The 12,131-nt window shown below is 39.7% G+C and overlaps 1 protein-coding gene across 20 annotated transcripts in view; it reads left to right on the top strand.

The window, feature by feature from the left end:
- The window catches only part of PAM (peptidylglycine alpha-amidating monooxygenase), a 282,570-nt gene that overhangs the window by 263,610 nt on the left and 6,829 nt on the right, over positions 1-12,131 (top strand). For all 20 annotated transcript variants that reach the window (XM_044264740.1, XM_044264805.1, XM_044264795.1 and 17 more), the window contains 3 exons: positions 349-464; positions 5,501-5,600; positions 7,884-7,937. In XM_044264740.1, the coding sequence (XP_044120675.1) occupies positions 349-464; positions 5,501-5,600; positions 7,884-7,937 (270 nt within the window). The remainder of the gene's footprint in view (positions 1-348; positions 465-5,500; positions 5,601-7,883; positions 7,938-12,131) is intronic.

Here is a 12,131-nt window from a genome sequence, read left to right as displayed (position 1 = left end):
ACAATGACTGACTTAAAGGTTATCCCGAGGATGTCTGTAATATCTGTATGTCTCTGTATCTGTATCACTATCTGTGTATTCCTGATTTCTACTGGCTTCCTAAGTGGAAAAGGCCTTGCAGTTCATGGTTTTCCTATTATAAGGAGGTTATGTCTTAACTAACCTGTTTGCCCCTGTTCTTATTATTCAAGATATATTTGCTTAGTGTTTTATTTTCTACTTTCGTCTTCAATCATAGGGTCTAGGCTGACCACAGAAAGTTAACTGTTTGTGTAATATACATGCATGTACTTGAATGCCAGTCTTCTCCATACCTTAAATAAAGATTAACTGGATGTACTCTCACAGGTTTGCTCTTTGCGGTGAATGGGAAGCCTTTCTTTGGAGACCAAGAACCTGTCCAGGGATTTGTGATGAACTTTTCCAGTGGGGAAATCATAGATGTCTTCAAGCCAGTGCGCAAGGTACTCACATACACTGCCTAGGTGTCAGTTATCCTAAGAATAAGCTAAAATATGAATCTTGGCATTCAATTTTTTCTTGAATGATTTCTAAAAACTTTAAGGAGGTGTGATAACTTTCTTAGCTACGTTTTTAGGAGTTTCCTATTACTATGTTTTATTTAGAATAGATATCCTTGTCTGTTCTTAGGTCAGTTTCTTCAGATGCGAAGTACCACTGTATGCATTTCTAAGGTTCTTAGTAGACTTTACACACCAGAGCAGGTTGGAATTCACTGTAGTTTGAATAAAAAAAAAAAAAAAAGTCTTCTGCATTCATCCAAGTAAGGAGGATATCACAGTATGTTCAATTGTGCTTTTGTAACTCTCTTTGCTCCAACAGAAATCTTGTTTGCTTTTTGTATGCTGTTACCACATTGAGCAACAAGACTTGAAAATAGCGGTTTCTGGAATTAAATATTTAAGTTCTAAAGGCTTAGTTTAGGACAGAGACTAAAAGTTAGTTTTAACTTCACAAATGCTTTACTGCTGCTTATTCCAATAGTGCTTTCTGCAAACACTCTAGTTCACTATGCCCATCGCCCTTCTGTCTCTTTAGTGTATTTTCTCTGCAGTATGGCTGCCAGAATGGTCAGAATGTTCACATCTCCTGCCTGCATGCACTTGTGGCAGATCATTTTTAGAAAATGCAGCCTGCTACAATGATGCAAATAAGAGTTATTTTTTAAAAAAATGTCAAGATGTACTGGCTTTCCTTGGATCAAAGTGCAACTGTCATCAAACACTGGACAAACTCTATCTCCATACTCATAATTCTGACAATATGCTTTTAAATGCCAAGTTTGGGGGCACCTGGGTGGCTCAGAGGGTTAAGCCTCTGCCTTCAGCTCAGGTCATGATCTCAGGGTCTTGGGATCGAGTCCCCCATTGGGCTCTCTGCTCAGCAGGGGGCCTGCTTCCTCCTCTCTCTCTGCCTGCCTCTCTGCCTACTTGTGATCTCTGTCTGTCAAATAAATAAATAAAATCTTTAAAAAAAAATGTCACGTTTGCTAGATTAAAAAAAAAACTTCAAAATGCCTTAATATTGGAGAAATTTGTCCATTAGACTACTGACAGGTAGGCTGGGATTTATCTACTCAGTGTCAGGCACCATGCTAGATCCTGAGGGTCTGATGGTGAACAGAACAGGACGGAGCCTACACAGCATCTCTCAAACGGAGTTTTAGCAAAAGTTACAGGATCTGAACTGAACCAAACTGAATCTGAACAAAAATTGCAGTACAGCTTCCCCTCTTTTTGTAAGTTTCTATTCATACACAATAAACAGGACTTTTCACTCTATTTCATCTGAAAAGCAGTGAGGAAAGAAATTCATTACATTGATCATATCTATTTTACTTCAGTAGTGTTTCAGATCTTTACTGATTATCCGATCTTCATTGTTTTGCCTCTTTGGGTTAACTTCCTCGTATCTATTGATACAATGACAGATTTAACTTTCATGTCTTCGCTTTGTATTAGTGCGGTATTTGCCTTGGCTTTTCTTTTAATGAAAATGTACTGTGTCAACCAGGACATTAACTTTTAATTCAAATATGCATCAAGAAAGCAAAACTGTGTGCTATTAAGAAGCTAAATTCTAAATGAGCCTTATTCTCATATGAACCGCCATGAATGAAAACCTCAGAAGGCATTATACCTAAACATTAGCATTCACCAGACATTCAACAATGAATAAGTCATAATATGTAAGTCAGTACAGCCCACTTATAAAGACAGTCTAACTGCAAGGTGAATTTGCTTTTCCTTTCAATACATAAGACTTGATAGTGCACCAAAATATAGAATTTTGTTTTGTGTTGACTCAGTAAACGAAAACCAGTCTATGAATCTCTCAGAATTGCCATTTAATTACATTATCATCACAAAGCTTAAATTGGGGTGAAGGAAATCATATGGTGTATTGACTCCTGTGTAAGAAGAGATTCTACCTTCAAATGGAAAGTCAAGTTTTACATAATGTGTCTGCGCCTCTCTGTGTGCCTGTCTACCACTTACTCCCTGGGTACTTTAGTTCTCCCTCTTCTATTACATTCTTCAGAAAAGTTTATACATACGAGCTCCGTTTTTATGTCAATGCAGGGAGGCTGAGACAATAGGACGATAAAGAGGATGGTTCTCATTCTCTCAGATGGTATCAAAAATGTATGAGGGCAAAAGATACATAGTTACCTCCCACTTTCTTCTCCCCATAATCACAAGAAAGGCTGTAGTCCTTAACAACTGCTTGCATACACATCCTTCACATCCTGGCTTTTTTTCTTTTTTTCTTTTTTCTTTCTTTTGCAAGGCAGCTCATAGGGAAGGGAATGATCCCTGCCACTCCATCCCAAAAAGAAAAGAAAAGAAACCAGTAAGCCCAGATTCATGTTGTTTCTCCAGCCTTAACAATGGAGATTAAAATTTATAATATTTGACAGTATTCGAGCTCAAAGTTTCACATAAATACAATTATTTATCCAAAGCTAAAGAGTAAGAGCACAGCTGGATTTTATACAGGTCTGTAGACCCTAAAATGCATTTAACCTTTTAATCCCCTGAGGGGCACATTGGTATACCAAGGGATACGTTACACTAAGACATAACTTGGTGCAAATTCTTAGAGAACTATGTGACGTAATGTAAAATTTAAACATTATTTGGTGTTAAAACAACGTAGTTATGATACTGAGAACACAAATCCCCTATGAATTTTTTTTAAGATTTTATTTATTTATTGAATACAGAGAGAGAGATCACAAGTAGGCAGAGCAGCAGGCAGAGAGGGAGGGGAAGCAGGCTTCCCACTGAAAGCCTGATGTGGAGTTTGATCTCAGGATCCTGAGATCATGACCTGAGCGGAAGGCAGAGGCTTAACCCACCCAGGCCTCCCCTCCGATGAATTTTTAAGATGAAGTATAAGATTTTGAGAGCAAGTTGCCCTGGGCTGTGTCACCAAATGCCCCAGCGCATCTGGTGTCATTCTTTCTCTTGTCAGTTTGACTTTGTTAGGGAGGGGTACCTAAACAGAAGAGAAAAGAAACCTCAGAAGAGTTTACAAATGACACAAAGGAGTAGAAAAGTTCATTAAAAATATTACAGTTTGATGCTTCTGACTGCAGTAGGAATAGAGGTTCCAAAGTCCTATCCACTATCATCCTCCTGAGCCCCCTAATGGCCACAGAATATTTCCAACAGAACCTGGGCTCCCTGGGTCTATCTGAGAGCCACAGGTAGAGGTTTATTGTTATTGTAGCCTTGCACTGATGACATATTGTGATTTATTTAAAGCAAAATCTTTGGCCAACGAATAATTCACACATTTCTCCCCCACCTTATTCTATTATATTATTTTTCCTATCAGGAAATATGAAGCACTTTACAAGCATATGTTTTGCAAATTGGTTTCTAAGAACATATTTTGGTACAGAAGAGGAACTTCCTGTAATTTGCAAGCCTGTTGCCACCTTTTAGCCGAACCCAAAATGAAGATGAACATTTAATGACTGGCTTATGAGATCAACAAGGCAACATTTTGATTTCTGGCTTTCTGTTCTCATGCACATTTGTCACAGCTCATTTGGTAGTATGAAGGAATGAGCCTCCTTGGCATGGCTGTCTCATTTTTCTTTTCTTTTCTTTTTTTTTTTTTTTTTTAAGATTTTATTTATTTATTTGACACAGAGAGAGAGAGATCATAAGTAGGCAGAGGCCGGCAGAGAGAGAGGGGGAAGCAGGACCCCAATTGAGCAGGGAGCCTGATACAGAACTTAATCCCAGGACCCTGAGATCATGACCCGATCTGAAGGCAGAGGCCCAACCCACTGAGCCACCCAGATGCCCCTCATTTTTCTTTTCAATGTGACAAATTGTTGATGACTTTCAAAGAATAGTATCTCCACAGTGAGTATTCTGCCTCACGTAAAGGGAGCTAAGAACAGTAGTTTGCTTCATGAGTGCCCTTTGTAGTCAGCACACCAGAATGGACAGGTGCTACCTCACAAGACTAGAGTCTGGATGTGCTCCTGTTCATACACACTGGTCATATTTTTGAGAACTCAGACAGGCCTATGAGCCTCAACAGTGAAAAAAAATCATCTATGTCCTGCCAGTGGGTGGCCACCTGGCACCTTTGAAAGCTTCACATGCCAGACAGAAATGGCAGCAGCACAACATTTTAAGGCTGCTCTTCCAAGAACCACTTTGGTGGCCTTTTGAAAGTCACAAAAAGTTCTCCCCTCTTATGTCCTAATGATTGAGATGGTGGTGATTTGAAATGGAAGAATGTCATGAAGAAAGACCTATTGAAACACTGAATATCTAAAATAGGTAAAAAAGAAAAGAAAAGAAAAAGCCCAAGATGTACTTGGTGGTAACACTCAATTTGTTTCCTTTTGCTGACTGAAAACACTGCAAGCACTGGTGTCAGAGAAATGAATCCCTACACTGCTACATGTCTCTGGTATGCACTTCAGAAGTAGTCTGAATGCCCGAATCTTTGAAGTGACTCTTCTCATCAGAAATGTATAAGTAGTTTTTCAGGAAGCATATGATAGCTTGATGGGAATAATAACAAAAATTAATGCTCCATCTTTTTTTTTTTTACTTGTGTAGATTAAAACAGGCAAATGTGATAGTGATTAAAAGAAAAAAGAAACATGAAGGCAAAAGTACAAATAAATAGGTAGCTAATGGAACATCAAGTAAACAAAACTGGAAAACAGTAATTTCATAAATGTTCACTTTTAAAAGACTTGAAAGTCAGTGCTGAGGGTCCCTTCGCATTTTCCAGTGGATAGAATTATACGTCATGGAGTCGATGCCCAATGAGTGAGTGAATGTCTCTTCCTGGCCTAAAGGGGCCTGGATGGAATTATAGTTTGTTTGATTTGTTTAACAGGCTTATTGTTTTATGTGTGCTTTGCTTTGTTTTCCCACCTTTTCCCAAAGAATTCAAGGAGAGGCTCACCCCCCCTTGTATGTGCTTCTTCTCTCGGCAGCACTTTGACATGCCTCACGATATTGCTGCGTCCGGAGACGGGACCGTGTACGTTGGAGATGCTCACACCAACACTGTCTGGAAGTTCACCTTGACTGAAAGTATGTTGTTGACAGTATTCCTGTCCGTATCTTCCCTCAGCTTTTTTTTTTTTTTTCAACGATTTTATTTATTTATTTGACAGACAGATCGCAAGTATGAAGAGAGGCAGGCAGAGAGAGAGAGAGGAAGAGAAGCAGGCGTCCTGCTGAGCAGAGAGCCCGATGTGGGGCTCGATCCCAGGACCCTGATCCTCATAACCTGAGCTGAAGTCAGAGGCTTAACACACTGAGCCACCCAGGCGCACCTTCCCTCAGCTTTATTGCCTCAGAACATGTGGAAAAAAATATTTGCATTTCCTTCTCTTTTTTCTGATAGGAGTGGGAAATCAAAATATAATTGGCCGTTGTTAAAAGACCTGTTTGGTTTTATTTCAGGGATTAAATTAATTTTTAAAAAGTAGAGAGAAACAGCTTCCCCCCGCCTCCACCTGGCAGTTATCCCCTTGTTTCCACAGATACTCCACAGGAAATTCTTGATGCCTGGAGTAATGTCTGTTATGTTGAAAGCCAGCGTTAATTCCAACTTTGTTCCAGAGGGAGATGATGGCTTTGGCAAAGCAGAAGGGCTGACTGGCTTCCATGCTGATATCACTTCCCGTGTGGCTCTTCAGCTCTGAGTAGCTGCTGAGCATCGAGGAGGGCCAGCCTCGGTGTCAGACACAGATTACCCCAAGCAGGAAGCACTCTGCGTTTTCCCTTTAGACTGCAGCTTGTTCAAAATACCAAACGGTTATTTCATGTAACTCAGAAGTATGTCTGGGGACAGAAGAGTGTCTCTCTTGGGACCAAGCCAGCTAGTTTGGGGATTTTCTAATTGCAATTTGGACATTATTTTTAATTCTTGCAAAAGTATTCTAACCTAGCCTCTGATATTGTACTAAAAAACATACGCTTTCTAGATTCAACCATAATAAATGCTTAATGGGCCACAAAACTCAAAGTCCAAAGATGCTTTTAAAATATGGCAGAGTCAAACCATAGGAGAAGATGGAGTTAAGGAAAGGAATGGTAAATCTGAGGTATCAGGAGCGGCAGCAGGCAATTTTAGATAGAGAAATAATAATAAGGACATTTGGAATTGATGACAATAAATATTAATTATAATAAGGGAAAGTAAAAGTTACAGCAAAGAAAAAAATGTAAGTAATAACAAAGAAAAATAAAATCAGGAGCCCAAAATCTTTAATCAGCTATCACACAGATCTTAGAGTCCAAGTAAATTTGGTAACTGCGATCTTCACAATTGTCCTTTGAGTGACTTTTGCCATTATGTAATAAGGACCCAGTTAAGGTCAAGTGCACAGAAGTATGCGTGGCCTATTCCACTCCAGCAATAGCTTCCCGTTCCCCATGCAAGTGCAGCCTTCCCCCAACTACCTCCTCAAAGAGGAACCAGAGGGTGTAGGCAGACAGGAAAGCAAAGAGAGGGATGGATAATTCCCAATTCCAAGACTGAGCCCAGGTTTTTAAGAATGAAAAAAATGACCAACTTTCAAGCTAGAAAAGACCTCGGAAATCTATCCCGCACCTTCATTTCACGGGTAGCAAGATGATACTTAAACTCACTAAGATTCTGATCTGAGGCTCTGGAGACCACCCTCGTGCTCTGTGCTCAACAGAGATGCATATCCAAGTCCGATGGGGAGGACTTTCCTAACACACAGGGCCAGACCCTACACAAGATCTATAGAAAGAAGAGGAGGGATAAAATGTGTATATTTTGGAAAGGCTTCCCACGCTGAGAAGTGCTGCAGTATTGCATTCAGCTTTGAAAGAGAAGAACCCTCTGTGTAATCCAAAACGCACCTGAATAATAAATCTGAGAAATAGTACTTCTAGAACAGTAAGACTGCCATCAGAGGCTACACGAGTGTCTCCTGTATTTGCATTCTAGTATTTAACTAGTCAAGTCTATTTATGGGTGCTAGGAGACTGGTGATCAAACATGGCAGAATTAGTAAGCAGCCTAGATGTCCACATGAAAACAGAACCACTTGATATTTCAGAAATAATACATTATCATGAGCTCCACAAGGACAACCTCACTTTAAATATGAAGAGTTTAGCAATAGTTCAGTTTTCGCTAGGAGATTTTATCCAGGATTCATGGGCCTGGCGCTTAATCAGTGGTTTGTCTTAAACCCTTTTGTAATATGATAATGCCTTTGATGAATTAAGGAAATATTTTCCACTGAGCAAAATTAATGTCAAAAATAAGTTTTCTAGGGTTTTGGTTTTTTTTGGACATTCTGATTTTCTTTTTCCTCTGCTGTGCTGTTACAGAAATGGAACATCGATCGGTTAAAAAGGCTGGCATTGAGGTCCAGGAAACCAAAGGTTGGTCTCTTATGACTCTGAAACCCAAGCTATTTGTGCTGAATTCTTCTATGGCTCTCACTTCACTTAAAAAAATGACCAGACTAAAAATATAATATAATCTGGTAAATCTTCCATAACTTCTACTGTGTACTGAGCCTTTAAACCTGCATGTTGCCACTGTTTCCTCTGATAAATGGAGTGTTGATAATGAGCTCAGAGTCACTGATTTCAGATGATAAAAAGTGATTCTGTAACAAGTGGACCAGAGACATTCAGGGAGAAAAAAAGGAAGTCAGTCACTTTAAGAAGTACGTTAACCTCAGGCAAGCGGAAAAATACCATCCAGTACACTGGAAAAGGCCTTCCCTAATGGGCTCTAGTCTAAATGAGTGAGTTAGTGAGATAGGGGCCTGAAAAGATGAGCTCCCTAAGCTCCAATCTAAGTACCATTTCCCCCCAACATTTACTGAGGACCATCTAAGTACAGGGCACTATAATGGGCTTAAGGGAAGTGAAACTGGGCCTGACTTCAAGAGACTTATAACCTATAAGGAGTGTGTGTGTATGTGTGTGTGTACATACCTGTGGATATATACAAATAAGTGTAACTTTAGTATATACTGTCAGGAACGGGAAATGGAATTTAGCTACTGGTAAGCAATCACTGTCTTCCCAGTAGAACTGTTTTCTCCCTTTCCAAGGATCAGTTTATATTTGTACATGTTCTCCTATCTGCAGGGTTTTGACCTGGTCATGTGAAATTAAGAACTCTCTAAAAGCGCTCCTAATGTTTAAGTTGCTTTACAAATGATCCACCTACATATTCAGACCCAACCCTAGGCTTACTTGTTTTCCTTTCTCGTGAAAGCAGGTGGAAAGACATGCAGAGAGGCAAGAACCAAGAGGGAGTTTAGGGATTTTATGTACGCAGATAAGAGAATATAGCCTGTTCAAGATTGAGAGGGGTAAGATAATACAAACGATAATATTGTTTGGCATTTGCAGAGATTCCCAGGTGACTCTATTAAGTGACATTCATACCACACCCATAGCAAAGAGTACCCAATCCTCTATTTTTCTATAATCGTTACATATAGAATTATTGGTGAGTTGTTTGTTCTCGAATCAAGATATTATTATTAGTAAGCGCTATCACTTATGGAGTACAAAAAATGAGCTATACAAGAATTACTATATTAACTCCTTACACTAACCATATGATAATTGCTATTATCCCCATTTTATGTATAAGGAAATTGAAGATCAGAATTACTATTGAGATAGTAAGTGGCAAAGCCAGACTTTAAATCACAGTTTGTTTGGCACCGAAGCCTGTGCTCTTTTTTTTTTTTTTTTTTTTTAAAGATTTTATTTATTTATTTGACAGAGAGAGACGACAAGCAGGCAGAGAGGCAGGCAGAGAGAGAGAGAGGAGGAAGCAGTCTCCCTGCTGAGCAGAGAGCCCGATGCGGGACTCGATCCCAGGACCCTGAGATCATGACCTGAGCCGAAGGCAGCGGCCCAACCCACTGAGCCACCCAGGCGCCCCCGAAGCCTGTGCTGTTAACCACTGTTCTTATGCTACTCAGGAGAGATGAATACCACCAATTCATTTACCATAAGTTCTTCCCAGAGCTACAGACTGGGGATGGTTGAAGTTTATTCTGAGATCTCTGGGATTTCAGAGTGGCCTCAAACCATTTCTGTTTAAACAAATCCCACTAACAAAAAAGAATCCTAGATTATACTGCATGACTTGTTGAGAACAGCTCAACCACATTGACCTCTTTTTGCCTGGCCAATAATGAAGGATGAACAGGGTTCTCCCCAGGCCATTTCCTCTATCCTCACTCATTGAACATCGGTGACTGTGTTTGGTCGGAAAACCTCCCAGCCTTATGGAAGAACACAGGAGTTCAAATAGTAAATGTTCTTGAAGTATCTTGTTATGACAGTCCCATTTTAATAACTAGGAATATCCAGATGCAAATAGTTTGTTCCAGTCCTCTTTGAACCCATATGACTCTCATTAAGTCTTTCCTTTTTTTTTTTTTCAATTTATTTATTTTCAGAAAAACAGTATTCATTATTTTTTCCCATACCCAGTGCTCCATGCAACCTGTGCCCTCTATAATACCCACCACCTGGTACCCCAACTTCCCACCCCCCCGCCACTTCAAACCCCTCAGATTGTTTTTCAGAGTCCATAGTCTCTCGTGATTCACCTCCCCTTCCAATTTACCCCAACTCCCTTCTCCTCTCTAATACTTCTTGTCCTCCATGATATTTGTTATGCTCCACAAATAAGTGAAACCATATGATAATTGACTCTCTCTGCTTGACTTATTTCAAGTCTTTCTTTTTTTAAGATGATTTTCTTGTTACAGAAAGGAATAAAAATCTTGCTAAATCCCCAAAAGTTTGTCTTTTATCAAAATCTGGAAGCTTAACTTAAACCACTTCTTAAAAAAGAGAGGGAGAAACATCCCAGATTGAACAGCCTTATAAATTTCCAACTTTGAGCAACCTCTAATGACACTTGCCTCCACTGTGAATGGTCACAGAACTGATTAATTATAACAGTGTTTTGGAACCAGTGTTGTGTTCACAAGGAGGTGCAGGGATAAGAGAACTTATGATGATCAAAGACTTGGGAAAAGGATTTTCAAATAAAGTTGCTAGGGACCAACAGCTATGCCAATGTCCCACCAAAATCATAGCCTTCCCTCCTCCCTCCCCAAAATAAAAGATGATGATGGTGAATCAGTCTCAATAAAACAAAAAGAAACTCCCTAGTGCAGTTAGTATCTTAGGCCTTATAGAGAACAACACATTATAGGGAAAGCACACAGCATTAAAGGAAAAAAAAAAAAAAAAGAGGGGAAGGAGGGAGGGAAGAGAAGAAGGAAGGAACGAAGGAGAAAGTAATCTCATTGGTGCTATATGCACTTTCCCTGTTACTTGCTAATAGGCCATCTAAGATCTTCAGACTTCAGTTCTGTCTGTAATGAACTGGGTAGTAATTGCTGGGTTCGTGTATTAAGAATGTCTCTCCTTTACTGTCTGAGTTACTCGAATTCCCACTGGTCTCTGGACTTCTCCCCCTCTCTCCAGGGGAAAGAAATAGGCCCATGCCTCTATGTGTGAGCTCACATAAGAATACACCTAGCTTCCCTGCTAAATTCAGTGCTTAAAGAAGGAAAAAAAAAAAAAAACTTACTCTACATCTGCTTTTCAAAATTATATTTATTTCCAAGTATCTATAAGGATACCAGAAGAGCTTGTTTGAAGATATTGTTTTCAGTGGAATACGGCTGGCATCTTAGATGATAGAAAACGTCCTGTGAGGCACTCTCCACCTTCCAGAAGCCCCAGGTTCTAGCCAATGTTAGCTTCTTCATTGTTCCTTCATCAGGGATGATCCAAATTAAAGAACTTAATTTTTTTTTTAAGATTTTATGTATTTATTTGACAGAGAGAAATCACAAGTAGATGGAGAGGCAGGCAGAGAGAGAGGGAAGCAGGCTCCCCGCTGAGCAGAGAGCCTGATGCAGGACTCGATCCCAGGACCCCGAGATCACGACCCGAGCCGAAGGCAGCGGCTTAACCCACTGAGCCACCCAGGCGCCCCAAGAATTTAATTTTTAATTAAAGAATTTTTAATTAAAGAATTTCAGATAAGAGTAAAAGTGGAAGAATTTGAATTATTAATGCTTTGAATGAAATTCCTGGAATCGTAAATCATAACTATTTGTCAGACTTTTTACTCCACTTATAAAGGTTCCTGAGAAAGAGCAACAATATTGCTTTTTTTTTTAAACCAGGAAATTTTAACTTTTTACCCTCTTTCTTTAAAATGTAGAGTATCTTTGAAAAATCTAAGCGTACTTTGGTGGGTTTCAAAAGTGAGAATGTTCAAGCATTTTTAGTAGATGACAGAGAACCAGGAGTGTGGGAATCGAGAATTTCTAAAGTGCAGAGTGTGTACCTTAGCAAGTTCATTACCGCTTACCGCCTTCTCAGTACCCTCTCTGTGAATGCTAAACCAAGTCCGTTAGTTAGTCTGCCACCTGCTTCCTAGTTCTTGTTTCCTTTTACTGGAGCCCAGTCCTAGCTCTGCTTCCTAAAGGAAACTAGATATCCTCTGGTACAGCTATTGTCTTTGGTGTAGGTAAACCATGAATGACAAAAATGCTGTAATTCCTCTGGTGA

The sequence above is a fragment of the Neovison vison genome, chromosome 1 (assembly GCF_020171115.1).
Source record: "Neovison vison isolate M4711 chromosome 1, ASM_NN_V1, whole genome shotgun sequence".
Lineage (NCBI taxonomy): Eukaryota > Metazoa > Chordata > Mammalia > Carnivora > Mustelidae > Neogale > Neogale vison.
Note: the sequence above shows the minus strand (reverse complement) of the source record. Positions and strands in the feature narration are given on the sequence as shown.